The following is a 20,746-nucleotide window of genomic DNA, read 5'->3' on the forward strand; positions in this document are numbered from 1 at the left end:
CAAGAGCATCCTCACAAGCACTGAGGAACATTGCTATAACAGAATGCAGCTTTGCAGTGTCAAGAGGCAGCGCATACATGTCCACTGGTCCACTTGGTAACAGAACAGATAGATAAAGTGCTTAGGAAGGCATATGGGATATATTTGTAAAGCTCTGCAGGTCTGGCAGCATCTGGGGAGAGAAATCAGAGGTACTATTTCAGGTTTAAAGAGAGAAGACCAGTTGGCCTTTCAAAGGAGTGAATAATTATTAACCTAGGTGAATGAATAGCTGCTAATGGGGATACAACAATGGGTTGTGTGTAATAGCAGACCATGTGAGAACAAGGACTGGTGTGTGTGGGGGTTGGGGTAAGGAGGTTGGAGAAGGTGCCTCCAGCCCTAAAGTTGTTGAAACTGATATTACGTCAAGAAGGCTGTAGTGTTCCCAAAATGAGGTGCTCTTCCATTTTGCACTAAGCTTCACTGGAGCAGTGCAGAAAGCCTGAGACAGAGATATTGGCCAGGGAACACAGTGGTGTGTTGAAGTGAAGTGAAATTCTGCCATGTTTTGATGGCTACCCCTATAGGATCCTTAACTGTTGAAATCTCTTAGTAATCCTACCTCATTATTGATTACTAGATCTAAAATAACATATTCCTAGGTAGTTTCTGAACGTACTGCTATAAAAAGCCCTAATTTTCTCTACCAATTCATCTTCATGTCACTCTTGTCCATATGATTTATTTTGTCAATAAGCAAATAAAATCAACCATGACAATCGCAGTGCCCTTTTTACACACTTCCATTATTTCCTGATTTATATATTGTCCTGCAGTTTGGCATCTCTTCAGGATCATGAGATGACTCCTACCATGACTTTGTTTCCTTGCTATTTCTTATTTCCAACAAACATCACTTCAATATCACTTCACTTCATGATTACTCCTTTATTAACAAAGCTACACAACCTTATTTCCTTTTTTTTTGCCTATACTTCAATAACATTGCATACTGTTGAATATTGAATTCCAGTCTTGGTCACCTTGTATTCATGTCTCTGTAAAAGCTATAAAGTCATTTTCATTTATTTCTGTTATTGCCATCAATTGATCCATCTCATTACAAATACTGTAAGCATTCAAATGAAGAATTTTAAGATTTGACTTGTTCCCATAATTACTTTGGTTTGAATTTCTATTGAACACCTCTGCATGTATGTTCTGCACCTTGCTGTCACACTTTGATTATTATTTGCCTCTTCATTACTTTGCACCACTGATAATTTTGTTTTGATTTTTTTAACCTTCCCTTCAATTTAACTTTTCGCTCCCAATTAATTCATTTTAAACCCTATCTACAATCTTATTTATGTGACTTGCCATCGAATTCCACTAAATATATAATATGTATTTCAGATTATAACATTTATGACAAAATAGTGTTGTGTATAAATTATCACAACTACTTTTCATTTAGTTACTTATAAACTCAAAGGCAATCAAATATTGAAACAAATTAAACTTTATTATATGTAGCAATTAATATAAAACCACTCAAGTAATGCAACTTAAGCCTCATAATCCAACTTGGCTATTCTTCACTTAATAGTGGAATTTAGCTATAATTCCAACAAACAGGTCTGTCTCGAATGTTTAGGGTTCAATTCTTGTACAGTGTGGTTCTTCAAAGTTCTGCTACTGAAGAATCCTAGAGTTGAATTCTGATCATATTTTCTGTCCTTCAAGTTTATGGTGTGACATTGTTGATGGTCCTTTAGATTTTTTTATCCACAATATTGACTCCACCTCTGGAAACATCAAGTTTGCAGCTTGCCTTCTTATGGGAAGTGGCTTCCTGTTCCTTGTTACATTTGACATTGATTGCCTGTCTGATGACACAACATTCCTGCAGTTAATTTCTTAAATTCTTCTGCAGGATAATAAAGTATCCTTGTGGCATAAGGCAGCCAGCTGTCAAGCAGTTGTTCAAACAGTTTTATTTACGTAGCTTCGATTCCTTCTTATTGCAGAGGTGACTAATTGCTTCCAAATGCTGTACAACAGCTTGTCCTTGTCCCTTAAATTTATTTCACAGAGAGTTCTTTCAATTCATGAAGTTATTAAAGTTATGAATTTTACAGTACCACAGTTCCTCCTATTTGTTCATCATTGTCAATGTGATTAACAAACACTTTATAATTGGTCTTTTCCCACCACATCATTTCATATCCAATTTGAGTTGGTACGCCACACAGTGCATCATTACACAATACAGATAAACACAAAACAATAGTCAATAAAGAATTACAGAATAATAATCAGTAAATAAATTACAAAACAAAAGCAGAGAAATAAATATGCACAAAACAAAAATGGATTAATAAACATTCCTAGATAGACAATAGACTATTACTGTGATATAACCCTATACTATATTTGTTTTTACAATCTGATCCTAAACTTAATTTTTGTTGTTTGTATTTTCAGTTTACCGTGGTTTCTGGTCAGTATTCATGATGTTGGGTATCATTGCTGTCATAGTAGGAGGCTTTGTCATCATCTGTGCAGTCCCATTTCCTAATCATAAGCTCTACAAAGCAGGAGGTGGACTGTTTCTATCTGCTGGTAAGTGGAATATTCTTTGTGAATGCTTTGCAATACATAACTCCTTAACATTTGGAACAGAATGAATTATGAGCCAATGACATGAATGTCTATTTAGTTGATTGCTTCAAAATTAGCTGGTTCACTAGTTAATTTAACAGTAAGTTGAACTATATGGGTTTTTAAAATTTTAATGACCAATAATTAAATCAGGCTGCAGATAGAAAAATGTTCTATAATCATTTTACATTCATATAATCTTATTTACTAATAATATGCACACTTTGAATAATGGGTACTTTCATTGTGGTACGTTTAGAATGGCGAATGGTGTGGCATGGTGGCTCAGTGGTTAGTATTGGTGCCTCACGGCGCCAGGGACCTGGGTTTGATTCCAGCCTCAGGTGTCTGTCTGTGTGGAGTTTGCACATTCTGCCTGATTCTGTGTGGGCTTCGCTGGGTGCTCTGGTTTCCTCCCACAGTCCAAAGATGTGCAGGCTATGTGGATTGGCTGTGCTAAGTTTTCCATAGTATCCACAATCCCACATTGCACCTGATGATTTTTAAATATTCAATATGAAACTAGCAGGTTCATGTGTGATGTAATGGTAGTGTCCCTACCTCAGAACCAGGAATCTCAGGTTCAAGTCTCATCTGCTCTAGGGGTATCTGATAACTTCTCAGAGTAGGTGATTCAAAAAAAATCTACAATGTAAAACTTGTCCCTGAACAGCAACAACCAAATTTAATTATTTGTTGTATAGAATCCCATCTGATTTACCAAAGTTCTTTAGGAACATGATGATGGTATGCCAGGGAGAATGAGCTATTAATAGGCACCATAAATGAGTGAAAATGGGTTGGCTATACTGAAAACAGCCCATGCCATAATGGAGTCTGAGGTGTGGGGGTGGATAAAGGACACTGAGGAAAGTGTTCAGGTTTTTAAATTATTGAATGTGATATTAAGTCCTGAAGGCTGCAAGATCCCCAAATGGAAAATGAGATGCCATTTTTCTAGCCGGAGCACTGTAGCAGGCTGGAGTCAGAACTGGAGGTCAGGGAGCATGGTGGTCTATTGAAGTGAAAGGCAAAAGGAAGCCCCAACATCAGTAGGATCCCCAATCCTCACTATCCACCCCACCAGAATCTGCATCCAAAGGATTATTCGCCACTATTTTCAGCACCTCCAGTGTTTTGCAGATACATGTTCCCTCCTCTCCTTTCTCAGCTTTTAGCAGGGACTGTATCATCTGGGGATACACTAGCTCATTCCTCCTCCTCTATTCCCAACACATCCCCATGCTCCCACAGCAGCTTTCCATGCAAGCATAGAAAGTGTGCTATTTACCCATTTATCTGCCCCCTCCTCATCATTCAAGGCTCCAGCCACACCTTTCAGATGAAGCCGCAATTTCCTTGCGCTTCACTTAAGCTAGGCCACTGGATTCCAACTCTCCTCTACACTGGGGAGACAAAACGCAGACTGAACGACTGCTTTACAGATCACCTACGTTCTGTCCACAGTCGCCTGCCACTTCAGTAGTGGAGTTTCCTGGCCAACATTTCCATCTGAAGCCGACTGCAGCACCTCAGTGAGGCTATCCTGCAACAGGGAGATGTTTCCATGGGTCAGAGACTAACAAGCAGGAGGACCCACCATCCTCACTGAACCTGCAGGGAGCAGAGCTGCTTTTACAAAATGATCTTTCCACATGGCAGAGTGCTGGTATGCTACTGACAGAGTGGTAGTGGGCAAAGGAACTTAAATGGCACTTAATCGATCACTTAAGGGCCTCAAAGACCCATTTTCCCTGTTCCTCACTTGTGTTAACTGCATAGCACCAAAAGGCAGTGTGCACTTGCCCTGCTTTCCCTTATAATTCTGTACTCAATTCTACAGACCATTCCCGGGAGCAAGATCAAATTACATCCTCGGTGTGGGAATGAGTTTTTAATCGAGCAAACAAGATTCCATTCCTTCAAGAACATTAGTGAGCTAATTTGATACAATAACATTCCAGCAGCTTTTATAGTTGATATTTCTACCAGAGCTGTAAATGTATATGCATGATTGTCATGGTGAGATTTGAACTCATTACTATTAGATTTATATGCCAGCTCTATAAGCTCAATACCAAGATAAAATATGTTTGGAGGGCAAGAGTGAACAACTACTGAGTGACGACTACACAAGAATAATTGAGAGTGACAGAACTAAATGTTAATATCTCTGAGGGGGCAATTAAACATCACTCACATCATCCTTACTAAGATTGGAAACTTGCCATAACTCACATCTTTTTACTATTTGAGATCTCTAAGAATGAACTTGTCAAAGCTTGAGTAGGCAAGAGAAAATTGTTCCAAACCTTTCCAACAGTTGAGATAGTTTATTGTTTGACAGGAGGCTTGGACTTTCTGGCTGAGAGGGGTGGGCAGTCAGGAAAATGTAGGGTAGTGGTCTTGGCATTTCAGGCTGAGTTGTTGTGGCATTGACAATTGAGCGGGTGTGCAAGAAAACCTCTACTGGCATGACACTGAGGGAACCCTGGAATTCCATGCTTCCTAAGTCAGGAAGTGAAAACAAAGGAAGTGCAAAGTGTAATCAAATCAAAACATTTTCCTTCCGCAACTAGCTGCTCCTGACTCTATTTAATTATGAGCCTTTCTGAGCATTGAAAAACGTAGCCAGTAATTGTTAAACTTAAATTAGGTTCCTAAGTGGATTGTGAGAGTCTAATATCATTATCATAATAAACCGTCCCACTTCTCAAAGCACAGAATATCGCGCAACCTTCAACTGTAAAAATGGTGTGAGAATCATATGTGCTTGTGTTTTGTAATTTTACATTTTTACTGTTCCCTGTGGCCAGGATAGTGGTTAACATAGTTGAATGTGGTGCTGGAAAAGCACAGCAGTTCAGACAGCATCTGAGGAGCAGGAGAATCGACGTTTCATGCATTAGCCCTTCACCAGGATATTAGTGGTTGACATGTACCCCCTAGTGGCCACTGATTCACATCTTTGACAAAGAACTGATTGAATGTGATTTTTTTAAGGGTTTAATATTACCCTTTACAGGTCATAATACTTCACTGCTTGTACAAATAATATTGCAAAGAATTTCTCCATTGATAGTTAAAGGGCAAAATTCTACCTGATATCTTCCTTTTATCAAACATGGTTGAACTAAACTGATTGAAAGACATTACAGATAATTGTAAATAAGATCAGTTATTGTTAAATGGTTCTTAATTTCATGTCCCTAATTCTCCCTTGGCCACCTACTCTCCTTCATAAATTTGAGCTCACTATATTACTGCTAATGAAATCCTAACTTACTTAGCATGCTGGTGTGGCAATACCTCAATTTCAAAATTTTCTTCCTTGCTTTCAAATCTCTCCTTTGCCTCACTCCTTTTGACATCTGTCACTACCCTCCAGTCCTAAAACTCTCCAAACTACCTCTGCTCCTCCAGTTCTAACCCCATGCCGATTCTTGAATACTATCAGATACCGGATGTATGTTTGCTCGCTGAGCTGGAAAGGCTCATTTCCAGACGTTTCGTCACCCTACTAGGTAACATCTTCGGTGGGCTTCAGGTGAAGCACTGCTGATAGTTCCTGCTTTCTATTTATATGTTTGGGTTTCTTTGGGTTGGTGATGTCATTTGCTGTGGTGATGTCATTTCCCATGGTGAAGTCACTTCCTGTTCTTTTTCTCGGGGGGTGGTAGATGGGGTCTAACTTGATGTGTTTGTTGATAGAGTTCCAGTTGGAATGCCTTGCTTCTAGGAATTCTCGTGCATGTCTTTGTTTGGCTTGTCCTAGGATGGATGTGTTGTCCCATTCGAAGTGGTGTCCTTCATCCGTATGTGAGGATACTAGTGAGAGGAGGTCATGACTTTTTGTGGCTAGTTTGATGTTCATGTATCCTGGTGGCTAGTTTTCTGCCTGTTTGTCCAATATAGTGTTTGTTACAGTCCTTGCACAATATTTGGTAAATGACATTAGTTTTGGGTGTTGTCTGTATAGGGTCTTTCAAGTTCATTAGCTGCAGTTTTAGTGTGTTGGTGGGTTTGTGGACTACCATGATGTCAAGGGGTCTGAATAGTCTGGCAGTCATTTCTGAGATGTCTTTGATGTAGGGGAGAGTGGCTAGGGTTTCTGGACGTGTTTTGTCTGCTTGTTTGGGTTAGTTGCTGAGAAATTAGCAGATTGTGTTCATTGGGTACCTATTCTTTTTGAATACACGGTACAAGTGATTTTCCTCTGCTCTGTGTAGTTCCTCTGTGCTGCAGTGTGTGTTAGCTCATTGAAATAATGTTCTGATGCAGCTTCATTTGTGGGTGTTGGGATGATTGCTTCTACAGCTGTGCTTCGCCTGAGGCCCTCTGAAGATGTTACCTAGTAGGGTGATGAAATGGCTGGAAATGAGCCTTCCAGCTCAGCGAACAAACCTACATCCAGTGCCTCAACCTGAGCTACAAATCTTCTCAAAACTCGCTATCATCAGATACCCATTGGTGGTCATGCTCCTGGAAGTCCTCCATGTAAACATCCTCACTGCTCCATCTTCCTTCCCTTCTTTGAGGTGCTCATTAACAACAATTGTATGATAAAGCTTTTAGTCATCTGTTTATCAGATTTTTATATGGTCCATGGGTAGACAAGCTAAAGAAGGGTTACATCCAAAACATGTAGTCATAGAGTCATAGAAATGTACAACACAGAAACAGACCCTTCGGTCTAACCTGTCCATACTGACCAGATATCCTAAATTAATCTAGTACCATTTGCCAGCATTTGGCTCATATCCCTCTAAACTCTTCTTATTCATATACCCATCTAGATGCCATTAACATGTTGTAATTGTATCAGCCTCCACCACTTCCTCTGGCAGGTCATTCCAGACACACACTACCCTCTGCATGAAAAAGTTGTCCCTTAGGTCGCTTTAAATCATTCCCCTCTCATCTTAAACTATGCCCTCTATTTTTGATGCTGCCATATACAGCATCAACTGCTTTACCCTCATCCACCTGTTTGGTCATCTTCTCAAATAACTCAATAAGGTTTGTGAGGCATGACCTACCCTTCACAAAACTGAGTTGACTATCCCCAATCAACTTATTCCTTTCTAGATGATTATAAATCTTCTCTCTTATAACCTTTTCCAACACTTTACCCATAACTGAAGTAAGGCTCACAGGCCTGTAATTCCAAGGGTTGTCTCTACTCCCCTTCTTGAACGAGAGAACATTTGCTATTCTCCAGTCTTCTGGCACTATTCCTGTAGACAATGATGATGTAAAGATCAAAGCCAAAGACTCTGCAAATTCCTCCTTGGCTTCCCAGAGAATCCTAGGATAAATCTTATCCAGCCCAGGGGATTTATCTATTTTTACACTTTCCAGAATTGCTAACACCTCCTCCTTATGCACATCTAGTCTAGTAGCATATATCTCAATTTTCGCCTCAACCACATTGTCTTTTTCTAGTGTGAATACTGATGAAAAGTATTCATTTAGCACTTCCCCATCTCCTCTGACTCCACGCACAACTTCCCACTACTATGCTTAATTTGTCCTAATCTTACTCTAGTCATTTTTTTATTCCTGATATACCTATATTCCTTGATCCAATCCGCCAAAGACTTCTCATGTCCCCTCCTGGCTCTTCTAGCTCTTCTTAGCTCTCTCTTTAGGCCTTTCCTGGCTAATGTGTAACTCTCAAGTGCTCTAAGTGAGCCTTCACATCTCATCCTAACATAAGCCGCCTTCTTCCTCTTGACAAGAGATTGAACTTCCTTAGTAAACCACAGCTCCTGCGCTCGACAGCTTTCTCCCTGCCTGATGGGTGCATACTTATCAAGGACCCACAGTAGCTAGACTCCACCACTTCCTCTGGCAACTCATTCCATACACGTACTACCCTCTGTGTGAAAAAGTTGCCACTTACATCCCTTTTATATCTTTCCCCGCTCACCCTAAACATATGCCATTCTAGCCCTGGACTCCCCAAAGGGAAAAGACTTTGTCTATTTATCCTATCCATGCCCCTCATAATTTTGTAAACCTCTATAAGGTCACCGCCCAGCCTCCAATGCTCCAGGGAAAACAGCCCCAGCCTGTTCAGCCTCTCCCTATAGCTCAAATCCTCTAACCCTGGCAACATCCTTGCAAATCTTTTCTGAACCCTTTCAAATTTCACAACATCTTTCCTATTGGAAGGACACCAGAATTGCACGCAATATTCCAACAGTGGCCTAACCAATGTCCTGTACAACCGCAAGATGACCTCCCAACTCCTCTACTCAATACTCTGACCAATAAAGGAAAGCATACCAAATGCTTTCTTCACTGTCCTATCTACCTGCGACTCCACTTTCAAGGAGCTATGAACCTGCACTCCAAGGCCTCTTTGTTCAGCAACACTCCCTAGGACCTTACCATTAAGTGTGTAAGTCCTCCCATTGTCCAAAGGTGTGCAGGCCAGGGGAATTGCCCATGCTAAATTTCCCATCGTGTTAGTTGCACTAGAGGGGAAAATAGGTCTGAGTGGGTTTCTCATCGGAGGATTGGTGTGGACTGTTTCCACGCTGTAGGGAATCTAATCTCACACAAAGGCCGCGTTGCTGATCTTTGAGGGGCCCTATTCTCTCCCTAGTTACCCTTTTGTCCTTAATGTATTTGTAAAAACCCTTTGGATTCTCCTTAACACTATTTGCCAAAGCTATCTCATGTCCCCTTTTTGCCCTCCTGATTTCCCTCTTAAGTATACTCTTATTGCCTTTATACTCTTCTAAGGATTCACCTGCTGAAAGATGTGTTGCTGGAAAAGCTCAGCAGGTCAGGCAGCATCCAAGGAGCAGGAGAATCGACGTTTCGAGCATAAGCCCTTCTTCAGCAATGAGGAGGGTGTGCTAAGCAGGCTAAGATAAAAGGCAGGGAGGTAGAAGGGCTTATGCCCGAAACGTCGATTCTCCTGAGAAGGGCTTATGCCTGAAGTGTCGATTCTACTGCCTCCCTACTTTTTATCTTAGCCTGCTTGGCACACCCTCCTCATTCCTGTAGAAGGGCTTATGCCTGAAATGTCGGTTCTCCTGCTCCTTGGATGCTGCCTGACCTGCTGTGCTTTTCCAGCAACACATTTTTCAGCTCTGATCTCCAGCATCTGCAGTCCTCACTTTCTCCTAAGGATTCACTTGATCTATCCTGTCTATACCTGACATATGCTTCCCACTTTTTCCCTCAAGCCCTCAATTTCTTTAGACATCCAGCATTCCCTATACCTTCCAGCCTTTCCTTTCACCGTGACAGGAATATACTTTCTCTGGATTTTTGTTATCTCATTTCTGAAGGCTTCCCATTTTCCAGCTGACCCTTTACCTGCGAACATCTGCCCCCAATCAGCTTGACAACTTTCTGACCTAATACCGTCAAAATTAGCCTTCCTCTAATTTAGAACTTCAACTTTTAAATCTTTCAATTTTTCCACCACTATTTTAAATCTAATAGAATTATGGTCGCTAGCCCCAAAGTGCCCCACCCACTGACACCTCAGTCACCTGCCCTGCCTTATTTCCCAAGAGCAGGTCAAGCTTTGCACCTTCTCTTGTAGGTACATCCACATACTGAATCAGAAAATGTTTTTATACACACTTAACAAATTCCTCTCCATCTAAACCCTTAACAGTATGGCAGTCCCAGTCCATGTTTGGAAAGTTAAAATCTCCTACCATAACTACCCTATTATTCTTACAGATAGTTGAGATCTCCTTACAAACGTTTTTGTAATTATTCTAATAATTGCTGGTTGGACCTTCTATTAATGGTATTCCCAACTGGTAGCTTGGCTGGTCACTGTGCAGGAACTGAGTTTAGAAATACTAATGAGGTCTTGCCATTTGATTCACACCTCTGAGATTTCACAGATAACCCCTCTCCCACTACTACTACATTCCTCCACTCCCTCTCAGTCTGTCCCATAAATATTAGGTATTTTTGCAATATGTTAGAATGATAATGCCACATTATCCATTTTTTACAATTACGCTACATTCACTGTCTACTTCCACAAGAAAGTAGTCTGGACTAGAGTGTAACATTCACAACTAATTTTAATTAAAAGCATCAGCTGTTCTGCATGGAGAGGAAGATAGATCAATCAACTGGTTTGATCTAGTGCTGTTAAGATGAACACATTGCAAAAAGCACTTAAAAATAAAATATTTGAAAATAAAGGTGTTTTAAAATGTTGTTTTAATTCGTTTTTTTCTTTTTTACCTTTCCAGGAATTTTATTTACAGTACTCATTATTATGTATGTCATCTGGATTGAAACTGTTATTGATATTCAAGAATACATTCAGAAGCAAAGAATTCAGCTCTGTCATGATATTATACTAAACATTCAATATGGATGGTCCTTCATAGTTGCAGCCATTGGGATATTTTTCTCATTGTTCTCAGGCTTGCTGTTCCTCCTTGCAGGCCACACCATTCACATTCATTATGATTAAGAGACAGCATTTGGTTTGCTTTGAGTAATTGGAAACCAATTATTTTAATACAAACAGTTTGCTAAATGTGCACATTGGCAATGAAAGTTTACTTCTCTGTATTTCCAAACAGCATGTTTGGTTATTCTGTTCATATACTGTATAGCTTTTGTCTTGCTAACTATTTGGAAGTATGCTGGAAAGTAAAATTTATAATAGCCTCAAACCAAAAGTTTTAAAGCCTTGCAATTAATTTGTACTAAATATCCCATCCCATCTAATGCTTAAAAAGACAGTATTGTTATGCTTAACGATTTACAATGCATTTACACTACTCTAAGGAATTAAAATTTTCTTGATTTCTTCTAAGACAATATTAAAGAGTAGCATAATATAATAAATACAATGTTTTAAAGAATTCATGAATTTTAGGAGTGGAGTTCAGATCATTTAAGTGGGTTTCAAGGTCTAATGATTCCAGGAATATTGTTGATAAGCATGTTGAACCAGTTACCCATTGGAAATAGTAAATACATGTTGCCAGTAATTATACATGCATCAGCTATGAAAGCACCAATTAAACTCATTGACTGATGTCAGGTTAATCTAAATGGGCTGGATTTCTTATTTTGATCATGTAATCCTTTTGTACAGGTGTTACCTACAAGTACGTGGAATCTGTGGAATAAACCATTTGCTAAACTCAGCTAGATGACTGAGTAGTGGACTTTTTATCTTATTGGTGGACAAAGTTAAAATATTTTGTCCACCCAAGTCCAACACTGGCACCTCCACATCATGTTTTATTGGTGTAACAGGAAGAACAAATTTAAGTCTGAATAAGCAATGGTCACATTTTTAAGCTAAGAATTTCCTACACCAAGCAGGAAAAGAAAATCAAAGAGCAAATCGTACATTTAACTTTATCATACAAACATGTGCATCATTAGGCAGCACTAAACAATTTTGACAATAATGATTGGTTTGCACGATAAATGTTGTTGCATGACAAGTTATCCTTACCCTTTAAGTATATTGGTAAGTATTTTGATTGCTAGAACTTAGGGCAGCACGGTGGCTCAGTGGCTAGCACTAATGCCTCACAGCACCAACATTGGGTGACTGTGTGGAGTTTGCACTTTCTCCCTGTGTTTGTGTGGGTTTCCTCTGGGTGCTCTGGTTTCTCCCACAATCCAGAGATGTGCAGGTTAGGTGAATTGGCCATGCTAAATTGCCCATAGCGTTCAGGGATGTGTAAGTTAAGTACTTTAGTCAGGGGTAAATATAGAGTAATAGGATAGGGGGATGGATTACTCTTTGGAGTGGACTTGGGCTGAAGGGCCACACTCTGCTGTGATTCTGTGAACTGGTTGTTTTCCAGTAGGAGGGTCATATCAAAGATGGAGCAAATAAGAGGTAAGGAGTAACAATCTGCATATAAACCGACATTTTCCTAGCTACCATTATTTCTGAGGAAGGGTCAGTGGACCCGAAATGTTAACTGATTTCTCGTCACAGATGGTGCGAGACCTGCTGAGCTTTTCCAGTAACTTCTGTTTTTGTTCAACATTCTACAGTGGTTAGCTCTGTTGCCTCATTGCTCCAGGGACCCAGGCTTGATTCCAGCCTTGGTTGACTGAGTGGAGTCTGTGTGGGTTTCTACTCTGGTTTCCTTCCACAGTCCAAAATATGTGGGTTAGGTGGATTGACCATGCTAAATTGCCGCATATTGTCCAGGATCGTACAAGTAATGTGGATGAGCCATGATAAATGCGGGATTACAGAGATAGGATGGGGGGATGTGGGTCTGGGTGGGATGCTCTTCTGAATATGAGTGGCCTATTTCTTCACTGTAGGGATTCTGTGTTTCAAGTGGCAAGTTTTCCCATCCCATCACTGAAAATAAAATCACTATAAAAATGGTCCATTGCAATGAGTTGGAACCAAATCATAGGCACATTGAGGAAGAGTTCAGTAGGTTCAAGAAAGGAATCCCTATTAAGGGGAGATGGGATACAGAAAGGCTATGGGGGAATGGAATGCACAGGTTAGTGGGACAACAGAGGGGATTGGAAGGAAAACATGGAGGAGAAGGCAAGGTATCTGTCTGGAGATGATGGCTCTGATTGGAGAAGGCGGCCTGTGGAGGAGGCACCTCTTCATTTTTCTGGCCCAAGAACCACACAGTCTTACCTGCCATGCTTATCAGCCAGCTTTACCAGCTGTTGCTGACCTCCTCCCACCAGCACATAATTACAGTCAGGTCAGTGGCAAATTAAGATGCTATTAATTGGCTATTTTGTGGGCAAGCAAGTGTGTGGTCTGAAAAGAGCCCATTAACTTTTATGTCCCTCTGGTCACAGCCTGCCTGCCGAACTGTAAAATTCTGCCTGAAGTTTATTTCTTTATGCCTGTAATTTATGAGTTTCACAAGTGAAACCTGTTGTTTCTTGGCACCTAGTGGTGATATCTTCTGTAGGATCATTCTGGTAGTTACTGTTTGGTGTTGGTGACCAATTTAATTCGGCAGCTTAGATTATTTTTAAGTGTTGGTGGAAGAATCAGTGAAAATAATGCTTCAAGATGCCACAGTGAGAACTCATGGAGTTCAGGGAAATAATACAGATCTCAGTGCTGTGATCCATTAAGAAGGTAGCCTTCTTTGATTACTGTTGGTACCACTTACATTTGTACGTTTAGAGCAGTTTCTTCACATTTGACCGTAAGCTATCTCAAGAACTGTTTTTCGAATTCTTTGAATTTTAACATTTAAACTGGAGCATTTTGATGCCGGTTCACACAGTGATATGTCCTTGCATCACACAGTATTTCAGTTATTGCTACATTTATGCTGAATGACAATACAACCAGCCATTGGACCAACACATTGAATTTGTTTAAAATAGAGAATGATTTCTGGAACTATTACAATTCGGAATATAATTGACCAATCCAAGACTATTACAGGGTAAAGGTATTAGGTCATTTGCGCCTTTATGCATCAAGTTAATCACCAAGTTTTGAGCATGAACAAATGTTTTTGGATTGTGCTGTTGCCACAGTAGTCACTGTGCGAGTGGCTTCTAATGCGGTGTGTGACACAGTATATTGAAATGAATCCCATGGAGAGAATAAAACAGTGGATATGAATAAAGCATTGCTGGTTCACCCTTAGTTAATCTGAACAGATTTTCTCCAATCCTTATAATGTGATGATGTCAGGACGTTGAACTATTGTGACCCACAATGTGATCAAGCTTGGAAGAAGGCCAATTTCTATTTTGTTTTTATTTACACTTGGAAATTATTTCCTGTGTTATGCAAGACTTATAACCTTGTTGGTGATTTAATCCTGACATAAGCCAAAAGATTTAAGTGATTTAGCCCAAGTAAGTCCTGTGCATGAAAAAAAGGACAGATCCAACATGGTCAACTCCTGCCCCATTTAGTCTACTTTCAATCATCAGCAAAACAATGCAAAGGCAAAGTGAAGGTGCTGTTAACAATGTTATCAAGCTAAACTTACTAAATAATAGCCTGCTCACTGATGTTCAATTTGTGTTTCACTAGGCACAGTCAACTCCTGACCTCATTTCAGCTTTGGCCCATACATAGATAAAAGAACAGAACTCCACAGGGGAGGTCAGATTAACTGCACTTGTCAATAGGGCACACTCAGTTTGATATTATGAAGTCCTAACAAAATTCAGGTGAATCGGAATCAGGGTAAACTCTGTTCCTTGGAATCATATTGAGTCCAAAGGAAGACTGTGGTGGCTCTTTGATGTCAATCATCCCTGACCCACAACGTTATTATGGGAGTTCCTCAGGAACGTGTCCTAAACCCAACCATCTCCTTTAGTTTCGTCAATAACCTCCCGTTCTTCAAAACATCAGAACTGGTTTGGGCTGATAAGTGGCAAGTTACATTCATGCTATACAAGTGTCAGGCAATGATCAACTCCAGCATGGGAGAATCTAACCATTAATCCATGACATTCAATACCATTACCATAGTTGAATCTCTCACTACCAACATCATGGGGATTACCAATGACCAGAAACTAAACTGGATAGCCCTAAAAATATTACATTGATCAGAACAGACCAGAAGCTAGAAATGATGCTCTGAGTAATTCACCCTCACTCCCCAGTGCCTGTTCAAGTTTGGAGTGTAATGGAATACTTCCCACAAAAAGCTTGACACCATCTAGAAGAATGCAGCTCACTGGATTATCATTCTATTCACCACCTTCAACATTCACTCCCTTCATCAGGGATCTCAGTGGAAGTACTGTGTTCCATCTAAAAAAAATAAACTTAACAAAGTTTATTCAAAAGCACTTTCCAAATGTGCAAACATTACAACATAGAAAGTCAATGGCAGCAGATATTTGGCAACGACACAATTACAAGTTCTCCTCCAAAGTACACAGTGCCCTAATGTGGAACTGAATTCCTATATATTTGATATAATCAACTAGTTTTTGGGATGTATAATCTACATATTAAGCACCACACTTGAAAATTGAAAATCATAAATCGCATCACTTATTCATGTTATAGACAGAAGATTTTTTGCTTGACAGTAACAATCTATAAATGACAAACATCACTTGTGTTATTACTTTGTCACAGCAGTGTGAAACAGGTAGTCTTGAATATTGCTCAAATTTTAAGGGTATTTCTGAAGAAGAGTTCACTCGACTTAAAACATTAGCTCTGCTTCCTCTCCACAGATGCTTCCTAACCGACTGAGTTTCTGCCGCAATTTCTATAATCTGAAGTAGACAGGGCACATTTTGGGATCAAGAGTGCCTGAGGGCCTTGCAATAGTTTGCATGAGATATAGATGAATGGAGGAACCATTATCTGACAGGATGGTTTTATTTCAACATTGTTTGTATGGTGAACAAATAACTATAGCTGTATTTATTAGATTGCCAATGAGGCCAATCTTATTGCAAATGGAACAGTAGGGATCACAATGCGTATACTGACGAGTGAAGGTGGGTTTGTAGTAGACAATAGTAGAGAGTGTCCAGCCAATTTCTCAACAAGGATATTGAGGATAGGAAGCACGCTTGATTCCATTTTAAATGTGAATTTGAGCACAGTTGAAGTCCATTAAGACTTGTAAGGAAATCTTGATGTGTGGCTGTGGATTCAAATATAGCAAAGGTATTAGCTACTTATCAGATGAGTAGGATTCCTACTGCAGCACCATCCATTGAGGTATACATGGTGTCATGAGTTGCTAATTTCATAAGTTCTACATATAATGATTGATGCAATAGTGAAAGGTCTAGATCATCATGATATGGTGTTGCAGTGTAGATGTTTCAAGATTTCTTGGGACAAAAGGGGGAGAAGATATTAGATACACTATCATGAGAGAAAAAGTACACAGGAAACTAATGGGGCTTAACATTAATTGATACGCTGGACCTGAGGGGATGTATCCTAGGATATTAAAGGAAGTAGCCACAGAGATTATGTAAGCACTGATAGTTATCTTCCAAAAATCCTTTGATTTGAGAAAAGTCCCAGAGGTTTAGAAAACTACCAATGTAATACCTTTATTCAAACAGGGAAATAGACAAAAAAAGGGCAACAATAGGCCAGTTGGGAAAATGTTAGAGTCTTTTAAAAGATGTAATAGAAGACAATTTGGAAATACATAATACGATCAAGTAAAGTCAACGTGGTTTCATGAAGGGGAATCAGGCTTGACAAATTCATCAGAATTCTTTGAAGAGATAACATGTAGGATAGATAAAGGGAAACCAGTAGATTTAATATATTTAAATTTTCAGAAGGCATTTGTTAAGTTACTACATGTAAGCCTACTTAATAAGATAAGAGCTCCTGGTATTGAGGTAGTATATTAACATGGTGAGGGGATTAACTAATGAGCAGAAAACAGAGTGAGACAATGGGAGCATTCTGCGAATGGCAAACTGTAAATAACTGAGTGCCATTGGGATCATTGCTGGGATAAATTATTTACAGTATATATTAATTACTTGGATGAGAAAAATGAACGTACTATCACTAAGTTTGCAAGTAACACAAAAATAGGTGGAAAAACAAATGGTGAGAATGACACAATGAAGGGTATGGCCAGGTTAAGTAATTGGGAAAAAATCTTGGCAGATGGAATATAGTGTGTAAAATGTGAGGACATGCCCTTTAGTAGGAAAAATAGAGGATCTGCATTTTACCAAAGAAGATGAATACTGCATAAATCTGCATTAGAGGGGTTTAGGAATTCTTATACAATAATCGTAAAAACCTAGCATGCACATTCTGCAGGTAATAGGGAAAGCAAATGAGATGTCAGCCTTTATTTCAAAGAGAATGAAATGTAAAAATAGGGAAGTCTTGCTAAAACTAAACGATCCATAAGTGAAACAACATAGAATGCTATGAACAGATTTGGTCTCCTTATCTGAGTAAAGATATACTATCAATGGAGGCAGGAGAAACTGAGGTCTGCAGATGCTTAAGATAAGAGTCGAGAGTGTGGTGCTGGAAAAGGACAGCAGGTCAGACAGCATCCAAGGAGCAGCAAAACCAATGTTTCGGGCCAGAGCCCTTCATTAGGAATCTGATTCCTGATGAAAAGCTCTGGCCTGAAACGTCGATTCTCCTGCTCCTCGGATGCTGCCTGACCTGCTGTGCCTTTCCTTACACTCTCGACTCTCAATGGAGGCAGTCCAGAGAAAGTTCACTCGGTGATCCAGGGTGTGGAGGAACTGTCTAATGAGGAGGGCAGGAGTAGGTTGGGCTGTATTCATTGGAGTTTAGAAGAGAGAGAGGTGCCTTTATTGAAGCATCCAAAATTCTTAGGGGGCTTGAAAGGGTAGTTGTAAAAATGGTGTTTCCCATTGTGGGAGACCCTAGCACAAGAGGGCATACAAGTGTAAGGGCTCACCCATTTAAAAAAAGAAATTAGGAGGGATTTCTTCTTTTGGAGGGTCAGTGAATCTGGGGGAATTCTTTCCCACAGAGATCTGTTTAAGGCTGGATCCCTAAGTATCAAGGCTGAGCTAGACAGATTGTTCATCAGTGTGTGATCATTTACTTACAACATAGAATTATAGAAACATTCACTGTAGAATACACCCTTTAACACAATGAGATTGCATTCACTGAACCACGCTAAATCTACAATAGTCTGACATTCCAGCGCTTGGCCTGTAACCATGAAAGGGCTCGTGCAAGTGCTTTTTAAAGACTGTGAAGTTTCTTGCCTCAACTACCCTCCTGGGCAAGGCATTCCAGGTACCCATCACCTTGTGGGTGCAAATGTCTTTCCTTAAAACTGCTCAAAATCTCTTGGCTTTCGTTTAAAATTATGCCCTTTTTCAAAAATAACCCTTCAACTAAGGATAACAGCTGCTTTTTATACAACTCCAGCATAATCCCCCTTCTTTTATAATCTATACCACAACTGATGAAGTTGTGTCAAGTATGCCATCTGAACCAGATTGTTGGACGATTCTGCCACCTTCAGGAATCTATGGGCAAAACATCCCAGACCTCTTTTTTCTGAGCATCCTAATACCCTGCCATTCACAGAATGCTCAATTATCTTATTACTTCTTCCAAAGTGCATCAACTCATACATTTTAGGGTTAAAATATTTGGGCTTTGTATTATTAAAGCATATTTATTGTGAAGAGTAGAGTAGAAAGAAAAAGCTTTTTAGTGCCAGGTTGTTTAAGAAGGACATTCTATTTTCATTTAAATCGCGAAGGTTATTTTACTTCCTCTTTAATAAATGACTTCATTTAACTTCAGTATTATTTCCATTGTAATTCATGGGTTGACTGGAATGATATAAGAATTGGATAGAAAAACTCATATATTAGGATATTTAATTGGGAGAGTTTGAAAAAATAATAAGAAAACAACACATCAGATATAAGTCCCCTCACCCTCATGATTCCTTATTTCCGATGGGATTGCTACAATGAATATCATAAAATTAATGGAATGTATGGTATCAAGTCTAGATTTCTCAAGTGAGCCACTGATCTGTGTTATTCTTGTCAATATGCATTACGTGAAACTGTGATTCTCCATCAGTTCAACTATTGGCTCTGTTGGTCTGGTTTCTGAAGAAGGTCTGTCAATGCAGTTGTACTGTGTCTCTCCATGAGCGACCCTGTAGAACATATCTTTGACAGCAGATGCTTCTCCATAATGGAGGTTTTCCAATGCAGCTGAGGTTTAGACATGCTGCCCAATCTGAAGAATTCTCCCACCTCTTCACCTTATAAATTCAATATCTGTTCATTCTTTCCTGTTAAGATTCTCCATGGGTACAGGGTGGTCAGTTTTGACACTCCACCTCCTGTGCTACCCCCTTAATGAGGATTATGTGCTCTCTTCTCCTGCAAGGACAAAAGAGAGATAGAAGGTAAGAAACTGTTAACTTCTCTGCCCCATACCAGTGGGTTATTTGCATACGAAACAAAGAAGGCCATTAAAACTCTTGTAGCCATGTACCTATGCTCTCGAAGCAGTATTCTGGCTGCTGGCACATTGTAGCACCTCCAGATTAATTTACTTAACCTTGCAGGGTGACCTTCCACTGAAACATCCTCTGGAAACAAGACATGCCATTTCCCTACCACTTTAGCAGAATCGCCCGGCTCACATTAGAACCATGGGTCAATCCCATCGCAGTTTCCAGATCTCTGTCTCTACTTTTGCTGAGCTTAAGCTTGTGTAACAGTACAAAATTATTGTTGTCATACCTTGAAGTCAAGTCCTGCTTCTATAGATGTTTCCTCCTATTTTTAACATTGCTAATTATTTGAGGAAACCATTCTCAAACCAATTAGATGTCTGCTATGGGAAACGCTATAAGCTACAGCTACTTCTGCTTGGGTGAAGTCAGGATAAGGAAAGAATGTAAAATCCTACCTTTGTTTCTGTTGCCATCAATTTCTCTCCCTCCCTGTGACTAATTCCAATTTATGTAAGTATATTCACCATGCTTACATTAAAAGATTTGCTCGAATTCCTCTAGAAATTCAAATCTGTTAGTCAAGCATGAATTGACCTTCACAGATCTATGCTTGTTCTCGGTTGAGCCCTTGCCTCGCTTAACTGTTAACAAATTTCAACCTGGACTCATGGACTTTAGACCCTAGATTTTCACCAGGTGACCTAGTTAAATGCAAGGTAGTATTGAGCCCGTTGTATTTTCCAAGATCTACCTACTTAGAATATTGTGATGGGCTCCAGGAATCAGAATGTTTCCTGATAGGAGTTTCTAAATTTAAAACAGGGGATAATAGGAAGTCTCAGGTTTTTAAACACATGCAGCAGTTTATAGGGCCTGTCAATATCAAGTGAATTCCAGTTGCAAACAAAGATGTTTATCCATGGAAAATGTGAGAAAAGGCTAATTGGATGGAATAGAGCTTCTATCTCAATGTAGGAGAGTGGGATCGGATTACTCAAAGAGGATGACAATAACAACCTCAATTTTCATTATTTCTAAATGTCAGTGAGTTCATGCACAAAGTTGATGCATGGCTTTTCCTCCTAGTCTTGCCAAAGCAGAAATAACCTTTAAAGTTGTCAAACATAAACTCAGCACTTTAAAGATATAATTATTAATAGGCTGAACACCAA

General features: G+C 39.6%; 1 protein-coding gene across 1 annotated transcript in view; it reads left to right on the plus strand.

Moving 5' to 3' along the window:
* The window catches only part of LOC132816740 (transmembrane protein 182-like), a 44,238-nt gene extending 32,448 nt beyond the window's left edge, over nt 1–11,790 (plus strand). The window contains exons 4-5 of the mRNA XM_060826649.1: nt 2,470–2,607; nt 10,887–11,790. Coding sequence (XP_060682632.1) covers nt 2,470–2,607; nt 10,887–11,113 — 365 coding nt within the window. The 3' untranslated portion in view covers nt 11,114–11,790. The remainder of the gene's footprint in view (nt 1–2,469; nt 2,608–10,886) is intronic.
* Nucleotides 11,791–20,746: the final 8,956 nt, after the last annotated feature.

Source organism: Hemiscyllium ocellatum, chromosome 6 (assembly GCF_020745735.1).
Source record: "Hemiscyllium ocellatum isolate sHemOce1 chromosome 6, sHemOce1.pat.X.cur, whole genome shotgun sequence".
In the NCBI taxonomy this organism is placed as follows: domain Eukaryota; kingdom Metazoa; phylum Chordata; class Chondrichthyes; order Orectolobiformes; family Hemiscylliidae; genus Hemiscyllium; species Hemiscyllium ocellatum.